The 20261-nt window shown below is 36.8% G+C and overlaps 1 protein-coding gene across 1 annotated transcript in view; it reads right to left on the reverse strand.

Moving 5' to 3' along the window:
• Positions 1-6985: 6985 nt before the first annotated feature.
• LOC149786056 (vitelline membrane outer layer protein 1 homolog) overlaps positions 6986-20261 on the reverse strand; it is a 76812-nt gene continuing 63536 nt past the window's right edge. Inside the window, exons 3-4 of the mRNA XM_089976346.1 lie at positions 14537-14746; positions 6986-7295 (exon numbers count right to left, since the gene is read on the reverse strand). Coding sequence (XP_089832472.1) covers positions 7020-7295; positions 14537-14746 — 486 coding nt within the window. The 3' untranslated portion in view covers positions 6986-7019. The remainder of the gene's footprint in view (positions 7296-14536; positions 14747-20261) is intronic.

Consider the following 20261-nt stretch of genomic DNA (forward strand, 5'->3'; position numbering starts at 1 on the left):
AAAGAAAAAGAAACAGGAGAAGAAAAGAAGAAGGGAAGAAAGTGAGGAGGAAGAAGAGGAAAAGCCTGTGACGGTGAAGAAATTGAAAAAACAGAGAGACTAAACAATGAGACAGAAGAAGTGTATGAACTTTTTAAAGTGCTCTGTTGTGAATTGTGAATTGGATTGTAACTATTGATAAAAGAATACATTAATTATATAAGGTAAGTGTCTTTGAGTTTTGATTTTAAATAAGAAGCTACACTCACGCACTCATATACACGTACTATAGGGGTAAAATGTTTTTTTTGTTGATTTTTGAGTTATTGGCAAATTGAAAGGCTATCTCTTTTCGAGAGACGTGGGTGGCCCTGAAAAGGGCCTTTTTAGGTGTAGGGGTGAGTTTAAGCAATCAACTTTAACTGCCTTAAGCCTTTGCCATGGCCAAGGCCTGCTTCTGGACTGCGTACTGATGATGATGATGATTTGGTTGAAATCACTAAGGGTGGTACGGTAGGCTTAGTCACAGGGTTGACGTGTTTAGCTCGGGAAGGTCGTATTCTCTTCGGTCGTAATAAATAAGTCTGATACATTTGTTTCAGACTTCTTAACTCCGCTAAAATGTCCAACAGTACCGTGACCGTTTGATTTTCACCCTCTTGTTTCTTTGCTGCTACTTCTTGTTGTTGTTGTTTTTTTTTTCTTACCTCTTCTTCTTGCTGCTGTTGCTGTAGGAGAAAAGCTTGTTCCGCTTCCTTTTGTCGTTGTATAAATTTCTCCAATTCTTCTTTCTGTCTCTGTCTAAAATTCTCCACTTGCGGTAATGAAGGTGACGAAGGTTCCGGAACAAATTCTTGCGAGGTAAGAAAATCCACAAAATCCCAATTTACCTCTTCTGAAAGTAAGTCCGGGTTCCCTTGGGCGGTCTCCACTGCTGGTGCACCCCAATGAATCGTTTTCTGAGTTTCCGTCATGTTGAATCACTGTCGCATAGACTGACTGCACACAGGCGCTAGCGAATCTATATAGACCACGTGACGTCACAGACTGTTCTCTTCGGATTGGATGCTGACTGACTGAATTTTGTAACGCGTGTTTGGATTGGTCAATGAACTCAATCCATTTCAATCCTTCCTCTACCTATAAATAAGCGCAGTTCACTGCATTGATTCACCTGTTCTCGTCGCTTCAAGATGTGGACCACAGTCGAATCATCCACCCTTGTGTCTTCAATGATGTTTAGGACGGACATGCTCATGTATGTCCGATCCAAGTGGACCGTTGTCCACAAGTCAGACACCAGTCTGTGGATACAAAGAGTGTACGTGGAGAGACAAGGTTGCCTCAAGAGGACACTGATTTATGGCCCTCGAGTAAGACGCAGCTTGAGGACAAGAAGATGCCGCAAATGCCCTTTATGTTAAGGGCATATTAACATAAATCCAAAGGCCCTTTTCAGGGCCACCCACATTTCTCGAAAAGAGATTTACTTTCCATTGCCTACCCCTTTTTTTATTTTTCATTTTTTAATTTAAGAAAAAAAAAATCCCATGTTCAATTGCCTTTGTCCCTAGAATGGATATTTTTTTCTCCCATTGTTCAAATGCCTTTGTCCCTAGAATGGATATTTCCTTTCTCCCATGTTAAATTCCCTTGTCCCCAGAGTGGATGCCTTTTTTTCCCATGTTAAATTTCCATTGTCCCCAGAGTGGATATTGCTTCCCATGTTAAATTTCCATTGTCCCCAGAGTGGATATACCCCTATTTAACATTAAAGTCCCCTTGTCCCTAGGGTGTCCCCATTCACTACTGCCGTATCACTTCCAACCCTGAATCGCGGTTGTGTCACACTGCAGGACCACTTCCATGTTCATATCGTTGAAGTAACAATTATTTACTACTTTGCTTTAGATTAATCATCAGCAGGGTAAATCCGATCTTGTCCGATTCCAGCATTTCATCCACCTGGACATGAAGTTCATAACCACTCTAATTCCAATTTGTCCCCTCATGGAACGTGTGTTGAAAATTGTCTCTCTGGCGTAATACATCCATGCAGAGACTCCAATGTTCACTTCTTGGCCTTTAGCGCGGTTTTGAATCTTCTTATTTGTTTATGAAACTCCTGTAGTTGATCCTTCTATCTCAACAGTGTTAGAAGATTTGCCAACTGAAACTATTGATAAATGTTTTATCTCATTAAGTGGTAGGCCCCGTCATGGCTTACATCATGCAGGCGTTCCACTTCGGGATTAACCAGTGGAAATCATGATTCACACATACAGCAAAATAATTGACTACCGTACCCTTCTCCAGTCTACTTTACACACTGAACTCCTCGAGATGGAACCAAAGCGAAAACATTTCGATTGTGACAGGTCTTCCTGTCTAAAATGACACTCTTCTTCTTTCTGACACGTTTGTTGTCCACAATTATCTTTGACTCCTGGAGAAACCGAATCCCCAGATCTTTGCTTTCTAGTTTGGTATTTTCTCAGGTGTTGTCGTCGTCTCTAAATCCATATTTACCTCTGCCACACACCGAACAGGTCTGGTGTCCTAATGGACTTGCTGTTCAGACAGAATTAACCGATTCACACAGAATGGTGCATCTTCCTCTTGCTATTCAGATACGTCCGCACGTGTTGGAGTCAACCCTATTGGGGAACATTTTACAGCAAGGTGAAATGCTTTGCACTCAAAGTTTCATTTCCCTAGGTTGAAATTTGAGAGCCATAAATGCCCACCACTTCAAGAGTCTATTACGAGAAATGAAGAGATTTTTCCGAGTGACGTGAGCAGAGAAACACCACTCTTTAAAAACCTCAAAACTACAAATCCCTAACTTCCACTGCTGACTCATCGTAGTTGCAAGTTACTGGCTTCAAACTCTTACTCAATATGTTATAGCGGTGCTCTGGGTGATTGACTTTCTCCATGATATAGTCATGTTTGGTGTTTGACTTTTCATTATTTAATGTGATTCATTATATCACAATAATTTTAAGATATGACAAAAGTAATGATAGCTTCTTAACTAATATAATTTTAAAATTCTGCCGAATAATTGCTGTTTCATTGGTTACATTATTGTTACTATCTAACATTTGTTAACAAACTGAACCTTGCGATGAATTATGTTTTCTCATACACCCATGATTCTTCAGTGAAAAATGGAACAATTGATTGGTTTTCAAAACCAATGTTCAATCAGTCATAATATTTAGCACATTCCGAACACCAATAATTTCTTGAAAACACTTGTTTTGCTGTCGCCCATTGATAGGGACCACCATTCTTAGTTTTATATTATATAGAATGACAATTAACAAAAATTATAAAACGTATATGGTTCCAAAGTTATGATAAGAATACGTAAAAGTTATCTTCATGAACAAAGATACCCTGGACATGTCTTTGCGTAGATCAGATCAACATATATTCTGACTGCATTAATTGACAAGATTGTTGGTTTTAACTAGTGGTTTGTGACCACTTTCGGTGACAACATATGTCGTTCATGCAAGGATGGTTTTTTAAATGTGTAATAAAACGCTTATTTTCTCTTTTTATGATTTCTAGAAAGCGACACCGGTAATCACGGTTGTTGACTAGGATCGCATTGGCACATCTTATCCAACTGATTGCGTTGTCTTGCATATTGGGTTGCAATGCCGAAAATTCTTTGCTCTTTTCGTGACTTGAATTTGCCATAATCCTCCCAAAACGTCAAACCTGGTGGTTATCTTTTGCATTTTGAATTTGTCTATGCAGTTATAGATTGTTAGTATTGGAAATTAATCTGTTTTGGTGATACTGTTCACTTTTGTATATTTGGTACACTTGTAGAACGTTTTCCCTAGTTTAGGCACTAGAATGCAGGAACATAGTGAACTCCAGTTACCTTTACTTATTTTATGAAATCATTAATCAGCAAACAATGAATTGCTTTTTTTTCAAACAGTCCCGCTTGAGAGGATTCGTCTTGTAAAAATGCTGTTTCACAGATGTAGAATTTGCAAGTCCAACATCATGGTAGATTTTATTTGTTCGTGTTGAAACATCTGGAAACAAACGCTCATACTCATATAATAGCTGTTTTAGTTCACTGTTTATTATGGTTGTAGATGTGAAAGTTTTTGGTCCAGATTAGTCAATATTTCTGAATTGCTTAAATTGCTTATACCAAAATGAGTATATTCATATTGTATGTCATCGTTTAAACCCCTTCGAACAGTACTTTTGGGCTTTGCTTTTCCTGCAGAGAATGCGCAATCGCACCTTAGGTTAACGCGGTTTGGTGGCTCAGGGTGCTTAGAATGCCTCTGTACTTAATGTCAATCTGCCCTGCATAATCTGTTCGTCTTAATGTGAACAAAGTTTGTCAACCCTGTCGTGGCGCAGATATTCTTCAAACATTGGTTTGTACTCTTTGTTTATGTTAACTTTACCAAGGCTTCGCCAGTAATAGAGGAGCCACTTAAGATCCAAACTAGCATGTCAGGGGCTGGGGATCATGTGTTAAATAGGGTAAAATATTCTGGAGCCAATCGGGAATTTAACATAGGCGTAATCTTGGTTCATGCGTTTTGCAACAGTGTAGAATGAGGTGTCGGTCTGAACTATAACGGACTTATAATGTTATATGTTCTAAGATGAGGAATTTGTCTCTCTGTCAATATTTGAGGGAAGGATGTTTGAATATGCGTGTCTCTGTGTGTGTCCAGCAGAGAGAGAGAGAGAGAGAGAGAGAGAGAGAGAGAGAGAGAGAGAGTTTAAATATTTGAAAAACGAAGTCAACACTAGGCTATTAAATCAACATATTGTTTAAAGCCCCGCTCACTTCCAATGAACAGGCAAGAGTAGGCTTTGTTTGGTAGCAATAGATAGCAATGGTGACTATATTCTATATCAGAGTGCCGTGCAATCAAAGGACAATACTAAACAAGAGGGAATCCACGTGGAACAATAACCTGAACTCGCCAGCGAAAAGTAAGAAGGTGACAGTCATACTTGTCAATAGCCCGACACAGACCTCGAGTTCGCACGTGATGGTGAACATTATTAGAACCTCCATTCAAATAGTGTAAGTGACGTCCTCAACCCGCTCTATGCTCAGGGAAGGCACAATATATAACAAATTCCGGAACATTTACTTTAATTATTTTGTGAAATATCTTGGTCGTCAACAGTATCTTTTTATTATTATAATCCAATCAGCGGCTAGGACTGTCGTGACTTATCTACAGCACAAATATGCTCCGTAGGTCACTATATAAAGAGACAACCTCCGCTGAACTAGTGTGTGGTGTACTTGATCGAATAAGGTGTTGACATAAACTTGGCAATTCGACCTTGAATAGTTCACAACATATATGTAAGGATGCAAATTTCTGTCGATCTATGAAGAACACATTATTTTGGGACAAGAACAATTAATTAGATTTGTGGGGACAGGTGCTTGTTAAATCGCTATACTGCAATGATTTCTGATGTCTGTGTCAGGAGAGGAAGTGATTCTTAATTAAGCCATCGTTTACTTAACCGTTATACAACTAGAAAAGGGAAGGTTAACTTCGATTTTATATCGGAACTGTCAGAGCTGACTTTTTCCAGAATAATTTCTTTGGAAATCTACAAGTCGGCTGACCGCACGTTTGGCGCCTAGTTATAAAAGGCGTTAAATATATTTAATCCTGATTGGTTACGCTAAATAATGAGTGTAGTTCCCACACGAACATTCTTGGGGTTTAATTTCCCTCATCGAAAAAGTCTAGTCAGTCTGCACCATTCCTGCAGGAGTGAAAACTTAAATGACTCCGAGATTGAATTTGGAAGAAATTCTCTCGTAAAACATTGGCCAAAGAGACCGGATGTCTGGAAAGTCAACGGACACAATTCTGGCGGTAGAAGCGAACAAAGCTTCAAAGCACAAGGGGAAATAGCTCCACTGACGTAAATTCTGAAGTATCCACTGACGTATCCACCTACCCACACAAAGTTTGAGGGCCGAAAAGAGGCGGGACAGTAGGGAGGTTGGCAAAGGGAAAAAGCGAACGGGCCTAGAGGAACCACCACAGTGAAGTTGAGTGGACTGGAATAAGCAGGTTATGAAGTTGTACAAGACAATGACTTCTTTCGTTCACTCGAGTATATCATGAACTAATTCAGTCATTTAAAACGGCTATTTATATAAATATATTTGAGTTTGAAATTCGGTGAAAGAGATTTTTAAAAAAGTATATCTTCCAAATGTAATGTATTATCACAGCTGTTAATGTAGCTGATTAAATATTTGTTTTTCCATATACAGGGACTCGAGTCATTCTGTCCTATATATTTGCTCAGATCTCTGTTTATTCTATCTATAAGTTTCACACCTCACCTTTAAAGTGCGTTTGATAGTGTTGGAATTACCAGCCTTCAGAATATTGTCATTAACCCAAGTAACTTAAATAAAAACTATATTATTAAACAATATATGATATATATATATATATATATATATATATATATATATATATATATATATATATATATATATATATATATATATATATATATATATATATATATATATATATATATATATATATATATATCCATAACAATCGCATCTTGTAAATAACGAAGATAGAGCTTGCATATTAGTGTATGCATTGAAAAATGAAGTGGAAACGTTTAATGACGTCCAAACATATAACAGCTTTCAAATAAAGTGATGAAATATATTGATATTCCTCATTGTTGTTCTATACTGGAAAATGGGACCACACACCTATAGAAATATAAGAAAATTCTCTACTTCACGCGCTGCAAAATGGATTTATATATAAATGTTTGCCAATTTTGCTTTGCATGTCTTGGTCTACTGATCCTCTTGAGTCCATAACATCCAATTCTATTTGTAACGCTTATAATTAGTTGATTTCTTCACAATTGTTCACAATTATAAGTATACAGTATAACGAGAATAGAAAGACAAAAGAAAACAATAACGATCTCGTTCATTACAGTTCAATTTCTTTTGTATCTTTTATTTACAACTCATTAGATGTATCATTGCAACAAATAAATTGAACGTCATTGAGAGCCGTGTCGTCGCTCCCGAACAAACCGCCATCTCCTTGGAAGGGTTCGACCTTCGTCTCTATTCCGCAGATAGCTGAATTTAATGGGCAGCTCTGACTCCAATCACCGTAGGTGCCCCATGGGCCATGTCCCGGGGGGTGAGAAAGTTCTTTTTCTTGGGAACCTGAATTGAAACCACGGCACATGAATTTTACATAGTTTGCTGCCGTGTCGTCGCCGCTGAACTGAAAAAAGAGTGGATGAAAACAACTTTAAGTACTCCACGTGTACAGGAAGGCAGTCATGAAAATAGCAGACTTCAAGCCGGCTAAAGTTTGAAAATGGATGAATGATGATATTTTTCAGAATTTCACTGAATACACTAAAATAAATATTTCTTAGAAAGATGATACACAGAGGAGGATGAAGTGGTGACCATGGTGGAAAAGAAGAAGGGGGCAAAAGAGAGAGAGAGAGAGAGAGAGAGAGAGAGAGAGAGAGAGAGAGAGAGAGAGAGAGAGAGATATGGGGGCATATTTGATGCCTCTGAATCGAATATTAAGCATAAAATGTTACGTATTCAAAACATCCAAAGTTCATTCCTTATGACCTTGAGGTGAATCAAGTTCTACTGGGTAACTTCGTTTCAGGTTTTTAATTTGGAAAACCCTTACGATTTTAAAATGGACACGTAAGTAATAATATGAATGCTGTATTTACATGCATGAGACAAACATACGACAACAAGTTAGTGAAATGAAAGAACCACACAGCAGAACCAAAGAGAAGACACCCGTGAAGAAAGACAGCAATACAAATGAGTAGCGAAAGTAGCAATCACAGAATTCCACTCGCAAATGTTTTTTTTAGCAAACCAATTCATTTCCACTGGTGTAATTGAAACATGTTTGCTTCCTGTTTGCAATTTCCGGCTCCGTTAATGATTTTCCTCTTTATAAACAGATTTTGCTTCAAAACGTTAAGGCAAATATGAATAATTTTTCAACTGAACAACATTATATGAAAAACTAAGTCACAATAGTAGAACCAGGATGAGAGTCAACAGTTCATTTCTAGAACAGTGTAAGTTGTCAACAAGGCATAGTACTACAATTATACAAAAGAACAGGGCAAACATCATATAGGTCAGGTTTTTACATGAAGAAAACCAATGTCCTAGATTCAGATAAATATAAACATGTTTACTTCCATGATACTACGTTTTAATCTACACTCATAGAATAATGTTAGCTATGCATTACGTTGTCTACATAAGCAATGTCCATCGTCAGGTACACCGTTCATTTGAGAAATTACAAAATACAATTATACATAACATATAATCATGGAGAGAAAAGCTAACAAACAATACAAATTAAACATACCTAACAAAAAATTGTTGTTATCGGGTATCATCTTCGTCAATTTTGAGAAGCGCTCAGTCAGTATACAAGATATATTTCAATTCCGTTTCACCTAGGCATTGCCTATTTCAAATCAGATTGTACATGTTTATCTTGAACATTCTTGGACAGGGATTTTGAACACGAATCCACAAGGTTGTAGCGCAATACCTATGGCAATAATTTAATCGAGAGTGGAATTAGTTGTGGATTTAGTATGATATCTTATAGATACGCAAAAGCAAATAACGCATTTCTTTCAGCTGAAAATTGTGCAAACAAAAGTTATGGCAAGTGCAAAAAAGCATAGTCATTCATTATGTACATGGACCCAAAGGCCACTCATCCATATGGTTAAAGCCGTGACATTCATTTCCTATTTATAAAACACAAATTTAATACTGCTTCTATTTTCTCTCTCGTAGCAACCATAATCTAGACAATTCTTAGCATGAAATGATACTTTAAAATTATTTTTTTATTCCATTAAACGAAGTGCTTTTTTCTAGGAGATAATAAATGTGTGAATAATTTTCCTTTGTTCATTGTAGATTACTTTTGTAGAGTGACTTTTGGTACAAAACATTTGATTGCCTTTGTTCTTTATTATATATAACTTATATGCAGCAAATTACGATGGAGTATAGTTAAAGCTGCACTTTTCAGCCATCCATTGACATGTGGTTTTGGACTTCAGAGGTTTGTCTATGATAGTCATAATACGTTTCTAAACAGAGGAACTTTATTTATTTGTAAAGTTTTATTATTTATTTTAATGAAATAAGTATTCGCAAAAACGAAAAGCAATATCACTACATCGATATTTTTTTTAATTAGTTCTCAGCTAAGATATGATCTTGTGCCGGTTTCATATTTTTCAACTTTTCCTTGTAATTTGTTGCAAAAGTCTATCTGCAATACATAAATCGCAAGTTGTTTTCATAAAACTAACCATGCTTTCATTAACAATCAATTGTGTTTTTGTAAACCATCTAATGTTTGAGTTATTTCTGTTCAATCATTAGTTTCATTCAGCACTGACAGGCTATTAGTGTTATATGTTATCCGGTCAGAATTTTTGTTGCATAATCATTTATGAACATTTTCCGTTTTTGATGGTTTTGTTGAAATCGATTATTGGAGTCTTTATGTAAGTGTTCATGGTTAGATTTAAAGTTTGTTAATTATAACAGAAATTTCTTTATTTCTTCGATATCACTAACGAAAGCATATATATGATTACTCTCTTTATTTTTCAAATCTATGTAAATGTTAGGATGTTAGGTAAATAATCTACCGTTTCCCTTACTGATTGCAAGTGTTGTTAGGCTTTTTTCAGTACTATTCTGTTCAATGACAATTAAATTGTTGTTAACTTGTTTCCTCGACATCTTCATGTCTTTTCAACCATTATCCTCCAGAGTTTTACGTGCTTAATCAAACCATTTTTGTAACAATCGAATATTACAGTCATGAAATTTTTATACTGTATTTGTTCAGTTTGTAAGGATGTTTAAGACAGTGCTAAGTGTTTCACCCTGTGCAATTCCTTTATCATCTGTTTATGTAAACAAAGAACTCACGAGTACCTTTAGGTGTTGTTTCCTTACTGATTCGAAAGATGAACTACCTAGTTTACTTTACACAGAAAACACATGTTGCAGTAATACCATTAAAATAAATAAATATTTCTTCTTTATCTCTGATGTTGATATTCATTCTGTTTAATGAATTTTTGTAATATACCGCAATATCCATTATCATTGCCTTCATAAACTGTTTGTGAAATACATGTTTAACATGCTAACACTATAGTAAACACTAAAACTAACTGCGATGATTCGCGGGTTCGAACCCTGGCCGAGTCTTACGAAAGAAAAAAATGTTACTAGCAGCTATCTCGCTTGGCGCTCATGATTACGAGGATAATGTTCGGATTGGTGGTCCTAGTGTCAAAATAATGTGACTGGGTGGCACATGATGCTTCATGTCGGTAGAATGTTGCCCCAGTGCTTGACATCACTATAAACTGCAACACTGCAGACATCATAGCGATATGATCCAAATTACACACACACACAGACACAAAGACACACATTAGAGTAATTCTGAGTGTTTGGTTCAAAACCCACATACTCTATTAGAACCAACAGATGTCTGTATAGCTTCCGGGTTATTTAATCCTCTCTAATTTAAACAATACTTGATCTTGTAATCTGTATAAATTTTACTTGGAGCTCATTGGAAAGAAAAAGAGGAAGATTCAGTTTTATGAAAAACGGCAACATTAATGATTTGCAAGTAGACAAACTATTTATGAATTTCAGCATAGACCGGATAGAAAAGGAACATAAAAGAAATTCATAGGAATAACTGTTAGAACTTGCTCTTGAACAAAGGCGACCGTTAAAATTTATTTCGAGGTATGCCATTACCGGAAAGCATATTGAGCGGTAAGAACATACTAAGTATTAAATATTTTATTAGGACAAGGAATTACTTAACTGGGTAAATTAATCAGAGTATTAGACAAAACGTTTGGTAAGGCGTCTTCTAGTCAAAAAGTTGTAGCTCAAAAAAGAGGTCGGAACAAAAAGGAAACAAATAGTTCAAATTGTTGTAATTACATAAAGATTATCTACTCTATAATCCAAAGGTGTGATGAGAGACTATAAATCGTTCGTTAAAACTGGCAAAACGAGATAAACATGTTAATAAAATACAGGTATAATATCATGACGATTACATTAACATATGCAGTGACGAAATTATAAAAGACAAATTTTCGTGAAAAATCAATTAAACAAAGTTAAACTTACTATGCCAGAAATAACTGAAAATATCCAAATATCGAAAATGGTTAAAAGTTCAACATGGCAAAATAAAAGTAATTGTAAGACGTAAGTTCCCTCTCAAAGAAGACTACAACTGTCTGTCCAAAATTTATGAGCATAGTTTTTATGTTCTTTCAGCACGTTATCCAGTTATATTGTGATAGATTTTATACTTCCTGCAGATCAAAGTAAATTATTTTCTATATATTCTATTGCTATTTAATCAGAATGGGTCATCATCAAATAACGAAACTTTACATTTTTCGGATGGATATACTGCACGACCTTGGGAGTGCAGTATATCCATCCGACAAAACGAGTTCATTTTTTCCCATACAAATACAGTAACCTTTTAACTGTATGCTCATTTCCTTATTCCACCTAAGGCTTAATGTTATAAACAAAAATACACTACGAGAAGCAAAGTAACTGAATTTATGTTGAATTCCAAACTAAATACACAAGGCAGATTCATCAGTACATAACAATAACATTATTAAGGCGCATATCACTCCGCCCGGATAAATTTGAACTTAGTCGCGTGCTAGACATCACTTCCGAAAGAAGACACGTTTATGCCTTGTCACTTGCATGTTATTTGTAGGGACCCAGCAATTTTATGACCTGTCTGGCTTCTATCGCTAGCCTAAATCCGAAACATTGTATCGAAAAAGTTAACGTGGGATATTGCAAAGCAGTTGGTATGTGGCAGTCCACGAAACATCAGTTTTAGTTCAGTCAGAAACAAATTTAATCAATCAAAACGTAAAGCGCCTACTACGTGAGTGTGCATAATTTGTTTACAAAGTAGTTCCTAATACAAAATTTGGCACACGTATCGTGCATGTGAGTACAATATGAACATCAGGTGTGCAGTATCGTAAAATATTGCACGATTCTGACAATGTAAAGTTAACGGGGACAGAAATGAGCATATATTACAATTATTATTAATAAACATTCTGTGCAGTTTAGTTTCTTCTGTGATGTCATTCCTTACCAGATTATAACACTATTACATTGTAGTGGCCTTATGATGCTTTTAATGTGTATCATTTTTTGTTTAACTGTTACATTTGTGGTTGCAATTCATTTTTCCAACCGATTTGTGATCAGTAAAAATTTACATGATGAGCATATTTAAGCCCCTTCATTCTTTGACTCGCGGTTTCCCCAATGCTTGATTTTACATACCAGAAAAAAAACAACATTCTTTTAAAAACCCAATGTTTTCACGCTGTTTAATACTGATTGTGGTTTTTTTTTCGTTTATTCTAACGTATCAATGTTTCATTTGTAATCATCTGATAAACGATTCATCATATAGTTCTATTATGTAAGTAGAACCACTCTTATATTTTTTAAGAAAACCTTTTTGCCTTCGTATAAATAGCTAAATAAACATAAACATAACTCTTCTTCGTAAAACATACTCTCAGCATCCATTCCATTTAATTCTTCCAGTTCATAAACTATCGGATCACCTAATATTACTTACCTGACTTTAACTATTTCCTCAAAAAAGTAAGGAATGTATCATTTAGTGAATAAATGCTTTATGTTTTGATAATCTATTTCACCAGTATTTTTATTTTATTTGTGAATTCCAGATATATCAGCAGTCGAATAATCAAATAGGTTGGTACATAGTTATGAGCAAATTTTACCAGCGTCATGTATATCGGCGTGTGATGGGTGTTTTTGAATCTGCAAATAATTTTTGTCAAATTTAGAACCATTTAATAACTTCATCTTGAGGGAAATAAGATTAGATTATAGTCCTTAGTCTTTTTGTTTTAACAACCTTTCTATTACTGGTAATTTGTGTATGGGAAAGTTGAAGTATACTCATTGTTTTCTTTTTCCAACAAATTCTGATCATTTCTGTTCTGAAACTATATTCCTTCTTGAAATAAGTTTGACACTTGATATATTTGAATATTTGTCCTTTGATCGGCCAGAGTGTAATTTGAGAAGCTTTTTATTGCTGCAAGAATATATTTGTATCCATCTTTGTAAACAATTCTATGTTGGTATGTTAGCAAAGAATGACCGCCAGTTTTAATAAACATGAATGACAATGATCTTTCTGCATGGAATTTTTTTTCTCAGGATTATGTAATGTGTATGTAGGTTGTCTGGTTATCCATTCCTTCAAATAAATGTAGTCTGTTTCTTTATGTCCCGTTAATTTCTCCTCACAAAGGATTGCTATTTCTGTAAACAACTATAAGTTAAGGATTACAATAATCCAGTTGATTGTCCGTCAAGTAAAATGGTATAAAACGTCTTCAGAATATATTAAGACACGTTCTATTTAGATGTAATCAAGCAGCCAAACAGACATCCCTCCACAATAGGAACTTGATTTGTAACATTTCTTCAGTACTTTCTAACGTATCAATGATTTCAGATTTATGGCAGATTTTGTCATCTCGATTGATCAAATAAGCAGCCTTTTCATATCTTGAATCCCTATGTGCTTATTATGATTGAACATTGCTTTCCATGAATTCGATATTTAGCGGAATCGTTGGAGATTGACAGTGGATCGTTAACAAAACCATTCAGGGAATTTTAGCTGAATATAAATTTGTATGTTTACTCATCAAATGCTTTATGTATTCCTTTTTATATTATTTTGTTGTAAAAATATTGACATGATATGTCTGTGTTATTATCATTCAATATAATCTGTCAATATTTATCTTTCCTGAAACATTACAGAGCTTTTTATTTTTGAAGGTGGCAAATTAACATTTGTATTCCTTCAATGCTCTCGTACGCCAAAGTAACTTTGATCACACTTTTGTACCAAACGTTATGAAAAGAAGAAGCGTTATCTCTTGAAAATAAGATTACCTCTTTTATCTTAAACTCATGAAGTTGTTCTATCACCTTAATGAAAACTATTAAATGTATCAAAATGTATCTTTGTGTCATCATGGTTATTGATAAAAATTAAAACCATTTTTTTTATTGCGCTTTACTGTTTTCGTTGTGTTATATGAGTATATAAGTATACATGTTCTTGACGATTTAATTCGTTGAGAGTTTTAAAAATTTATCAGCGTTCAAAATATGCCTTTGTTGCTTCTTTGAAACATGAGACATACCTTTGGAACAATCTCGCATAGTGGAAATCTGTTATACCATTTTTCTTTACTGGTTTGTGTTTTGAACATTCCAGGACTATTTGCCGTTACATTTCTATGGGCAAACCGATCAAAGTGATAAATAGTGACCCACCTGATTTACCTCTACTTGCAGCGAGAATGACGTCAGGAATGTACGTTGGGATTCCGATTCATTATTACACATTGTCCAGCCGATCCATGTGCCCCATCCTCCTTGCTCGGATGTGATATCACCAACGTCGCGGGAAACACCCAATGACTGACAACGTAGGGAGATTGCGTTTAGGCCCGTATCGTCACCTTCATGTTGTTCCCCTTGAATCTGAAAGTAAAGCATTTGAAAATGGAACTAACGTAGAGCTTTACCAGATAGTCCCCATAACGTTTGGTTTCCTGTTACGATGGCCATTTAATCCGATGAATCAGTTAAAATGAAGTTAGGCACACGCTTATACGGAGATCGGAGACAGGCATAACCACATTATGTCATTTTTGTTGTTTTTGATTTCTCCAGTAGATATTTCATAATTAGATCAATTGATTCAAGGACATCGAAAACTCCGAAAACTTATTTGTCTTTTTGTTTTCAAAGCCACATTATATGAACCACGACCCTTGTATTGCTCATGACCCTCTAATAACAGGGCTGCTGCGGCTTGAGATGTGTATTTCGCGGCAATTTGGATAGGGGTGTGTATCCTAAGAGAATACACAAAGCTAATTCCGAAAACTAATCGTGTACTTGTCAAAGACTACGATACCGACATGCCCAATTTCGCGTATTGTTAATCATTATGTATACATATCCATATCAACACACACGTGCAAAATATGAAATGATGATGATATGGTTTATTTGAAATCATAAACCACTTCGAAGCAATAAACCCGCAATTTCTATGTATGAACCTATTCATGTACTGATAATCAAAGACAAGGAAAGAATCAAATAATGAAGAAATAAGGCTAAGAGACAGCTTGAAAAGGTATTTCAGCAATTAAAGTGGTTAGAAAACTTACATAGAGAGAGGTCCACACATATATCATAGGATCACATTTAGTATAAATATATCAGTAGGTTGTTTGTAACTTAATGCCTCTCAAGTATCCATTCAGAGGTCAAACGCAGCAAACATATATAATGGTTGAGGCAGTGTTAATACTGAAATTAATACTGAATGTTTGTCGATCGGTGTCGATCACGACCACAGCTTCAGTTATTTATGATGAGTCGGTTTGTAAGGAGATGGCTAGTGAGGCTAATCCGGACACGGAAGTCTCTCCTGCATGTGTTGCAAACAAGGGTTAGTATTAAAATAGGGGTTTTGCCAGCTCTGGTATTATTATTCTCTGAACCTCTGCAGTTTTCTGTTGTTCTGGCGCCAAATGTAATCTTGCTGTGCCAGGAGGATCGGTCTTGCACAAGGGTCTCCCATGAGGTGCTGTTGCTCTGCAGGTTTTTTTAACGACACCTTCGGTGAGTCCTTGAAGCGCTTCTTTTGTCCTCCAACAGCGCGCTTTCCCTCGCAGAGTTCGTCATAGAGGTTCTAATTTGGAATACGTTCCTGGGCCATATGGACGATGTGTCCTGCCTATCTAACTCGGGCCCTCTGCAGCAACGTGAAGAAAAATGGGATGCCGTCGCAAGTTAGAACCTCAGTGTCAGAAACTTTGTCTTGCCATCTTATCCTCATAATCATCCGGTGACAGCTCATGTGGAATTGATTCATCTGTCGGGAATTTCTGCAATAGACAGTCCACTTCTCGCTGTCAAACAGGAGGGTGGTATGCACTGCAGCATGACAAACTTTCATATGGTGGTAAGACTAATTCCTCTGTGGTTCCAAATATTCCCACGTAGTCTCCCGTAGGCTCAGCTGGCTTTGGCAATTCTGCTGTTTACCGTAATGTCAAAGCTGACTGCCCTTGAGAGGTGTCAACAATCAGTTCCAATTAATGTCGTAGCGCCTTGTGCGTAGGGTATCACCGGCAGAAAGTTCTGGAGACTTGGAGATCTGGAGTTGGTATTGTGTTGACGGTGAACCTGGAGAAATCCAAAACCGTTAAAGCAACAATTTTTATTTCAGGAAAAATGCCACATCGATGGTGCGCATTAAAGACGTACATCAGCTTGCCGCCCATGTCCATGCAATACTACAAAGGCGTATTGAAGTGGACATGCTCGATTGGTCTGGAAGGTGTTTTGTGTAGTGAGAGACATTCTATCTTGGTGTAACGTAGATCAGCTCCTTTCGATTCAAAAGCTACAATAAACGCAAAAATGCATTTCGCCAGAATCCGTTCTCTACGTGAAAACCATTGAAAACCTCTATTTTGAGTGTGCTATTCTAGAAGACAATCATGTTGACCATTCAGGCAATTACGGCAATCATCCGTGACTGCTCAAATTTGTTGTAACTTACTTTCCTGTAATGGTGAACGCAATCGGCATGTTCGAACGTTTTGTGCCAGAAAAAGGCTTTGCTTTATACAATAGCATATACAATATACATATTGTAATAAAGCAAATCAAATACTTGAATAAGAACCAAGTCTGTCATTGGTGCCCCCACATCTTCAGTCTAAACGATCTACTTGAGGATTGCACTTTGTCCGAATAAAAACAACACGGAGAAAATCATTAACTATATCCAGTTTGGTTCTGCTGCATGGTTGTCCGCTGAGACGAAGTCTGCAAGGACCCGGTGTTATACCATGGCGAGGAAGCCATGAAGACCGTCATCTGGTACCTAAATGAGGAGGTAGAATAAAATTTCAAACTCTTCTGTAACACAGCATAGATGGTCATGGACAGTGACCATCTGAGAAATTGTAACACCTGTGGCTGAGAACAAGAAGTGGAATGGTAAGGAACTAATGCCAGACACCCACCACCAAAGAAAAGAAAAATCAAGATGCTTGTTGTGTTGCAAAACATCTGCGACTACGACGGTCGCCTTATCATACAGGCCACCAGAACAGCCTCGACGGGCAAGATCAGCTCAATTCCAAACAACATGGAAAACTACATGATGCAGATTAAGTTATTCAACAGCCTCCAGTTTATAAACAGCAACCATGACCAGCTGGTCGCAAGGAGTTATTTCGCACCACATAATAGTACACAGCCAAGGGGAAAGAAAAAACTGAGTACGAGCTGGATGTTGTTAACAAAAGACGCATCTTCTTTTTCGAATACACTATGACCTGCTAGTGGTCTGAAGACTGTGAGTACGCAAAGAATGTGGTGTAAAAGGTGTTTAAATACCAGAGTCTCGGATACTACCACGAGCTATATTTATAGACAGATGTACTTTGGACGGCTGACGAAATTGAGGAGTCTCGGGATGCGCCAACCCATTTGCTCTGCCCTCTTTCATCGGATGTGATGTCACCATAGTCGCGAGATACGACAAACGGATGACAACGTAAGAAGATAGCATCTATGCCTGTATCGTCATGATTATGCTGATCCGCTTGAGTCTGAAAATAAAGCGAGTCATATGCGGAGCTCACCAATGACAAAGATAGATAATGTTATAAATCCGTTGATTCCCTGTTGCAGTGGTCAGTTTTCAAAAGGCGATCGAGATGAAACACTTCCAATGAAATTTGGCACAAGCATCTACAGAAACCGGAGAAAAATATAAATTATCATGTCATTTCTTTAAAGAATATCTCTTACTACATGCTTCATAATCACATCAGTCAGTTAAAGTACATCGAAAACTCGATAAATCTATTTGTTGTTGTTGTTTATATTATCAAATTTGAAGCATTATTGGGTAGAATGCTTGGAGTAAGTTGGAGCTAAAAGCCTTTTCCAAGGTCTCACCGATGCAGCAGATCCAATGGAGCTTCTTTGGCTAGTCCAAAGAAGATACACAATGATGTACAACAGTATATATAAATTTAGGGAACTAAATATCTACATGTGAAATACCTTGATACTGATAAACCTAACTTCGTGGATTGTTAACCGTTATGTATTCATATCATCATTAAAGCGCGTGCAAAGAACATAAAATCATGCCCCTAGCGTTTAATTCAAGCCAGATATCCATTTTGAAATAAAAAAAATCAAAGAGAAATACGATTGTGGATGTATTCAAGTTCTGAGAATCAAAGACATGGGTCCAAGGAATCGATAAAGAAATAGACCAAGGAGGCATGCGATGATCGACAAAATGATATCCCGGAAGATGTCAGAAAGGCCAAGGCCATTTTAAAGCAGACGTAGTACGAATATTATCAATATTTATCTCACATGCAATGTGTTTTCCATCGCTATTTAAAGCTACAACAACGTCAGGCAGTTGAAGAGTGCACCCATTGTAACGATTTACAGTGTCGTTCTTTTTAGCATTTCGGCGTTTCCACTCAAACCATCATCTCCTAGGCGTTCTCTTACCTAAACAGGCAGACAGCTAGAATAGGGCCGAACCTCTCTACAATGCCCTGCACACGGTGGATGCCAGCTTCATTCTGCCTCACATATACGTTTTACTTGACAATAGTTCTGACACAGAACCCATAAACTCTCGGCATGTGTTAACCTTCAGCAGACTGGTCAACTTGTACATGCGTGTCAAAGTGTCCGTGACAATGGAAGCCAGTTTGGTGGTCGGGGACATCTTCCTTAAAAAGACTGGCAAAATTAACCACATGCATCGCCCATCATTAGAAGAAAATATATTACCTTGGTGCACCTCGTTGGTGGTTGCAAAGCAAACAGCAACCTGCGAGATTTGCTCGTCGCTGACAGGTAAATCTATCTCTTTGTTTGTTTTGCCAGCTTCTTATCTGCTGATACATCCTCCCAGTAACATCGCGGACTATGGTATATTGCCGCAATCTTAGTAAATTTCGTAATTACTGATTGTACTACAAACCACTTTCAACATGTCTAAAATTGAATTGCAGACAGTAGCGCCATCGCAAGCGGACGGCCCTCACTGGCTTGATATTCATTCGACCTTAGAAGAGCCAGCGGCCGACGCGTTCTCCAAGTAGGTGACACTAGGTGTTGGTCAGCACTTATATTAGGTCCACGTCAGCAACAAGTTCAAGGTCGTGGAATACACATGATCGTATCGGCAGTGCGAAGCATCGACTTGGTTTATCGGAGCCTTGCCCAGTCAGCATTAGTTGTAACGTGGCAGATTTTGGCCCCAGTTCCCGCCGTGATTATACCATTTGATTTGACAAACTCCACATCCCCACTCAATACTCTATAACTCAAATTATCCATCAAGTATACACCTAAATATGTGTGTTCAAAAGTTAGTTTAACAATATCTAAAATGTAAAGTTTTTTTTTAAAGATTCAGGATAATCTGAGAAGAAAACCTGGAAAATTATTTTCCTTTAAAACTCAAGCCAGATGCAATGTGAAAAAATGTGGTACAAAAACACACGAATGATATCAGAATGATCAAATAAGCATGCATTTTAATGTAATCTTTTCCGAGGCCAATAATGGTATTCAAATGGGACGACTTCAATTTTTCAACCGGGTAATATTTTTAATGGGAGGAAGTATGAAACAATTTTCATTGGATATAATATACCTGAATAAGACCCGTCCATATCCAGCAGATGGAAAATCCTTTCCCACATGTTCTTTTTAACATCCGCTACGTATTATTTTATGTAAGCAAGTATAAAGGATTTTTGTTGGATATAGCGTAATAGAACACGGCAGATACAACTCTTACCCACGTGACAAGATATATTTGGTCATAGTTGTTTTAATGTGACAAAATAATTATCATTCACCCGAATTAGACAAGAGCATTCCTAGGAATAGTCACAATATCATTTAAGTGACGGTGACG

Source organism: Sinohyriopsis cumingii, chromosome 12 (genome assembly GCF_028554795.1).
Source record: "Sinohyriopsis cumingii isolate HCF-2022 chromosome 12, ASM2855479v2, whole genome shotgun sequence".
Taxonomy (NCBI): domain Eukaryota; kingdom Metazoa; phylum Mollusca; class Bivalvia; order Unionida; family Unionidae; genus Sinohyriopsis; species Sinohyriopsis cumingii.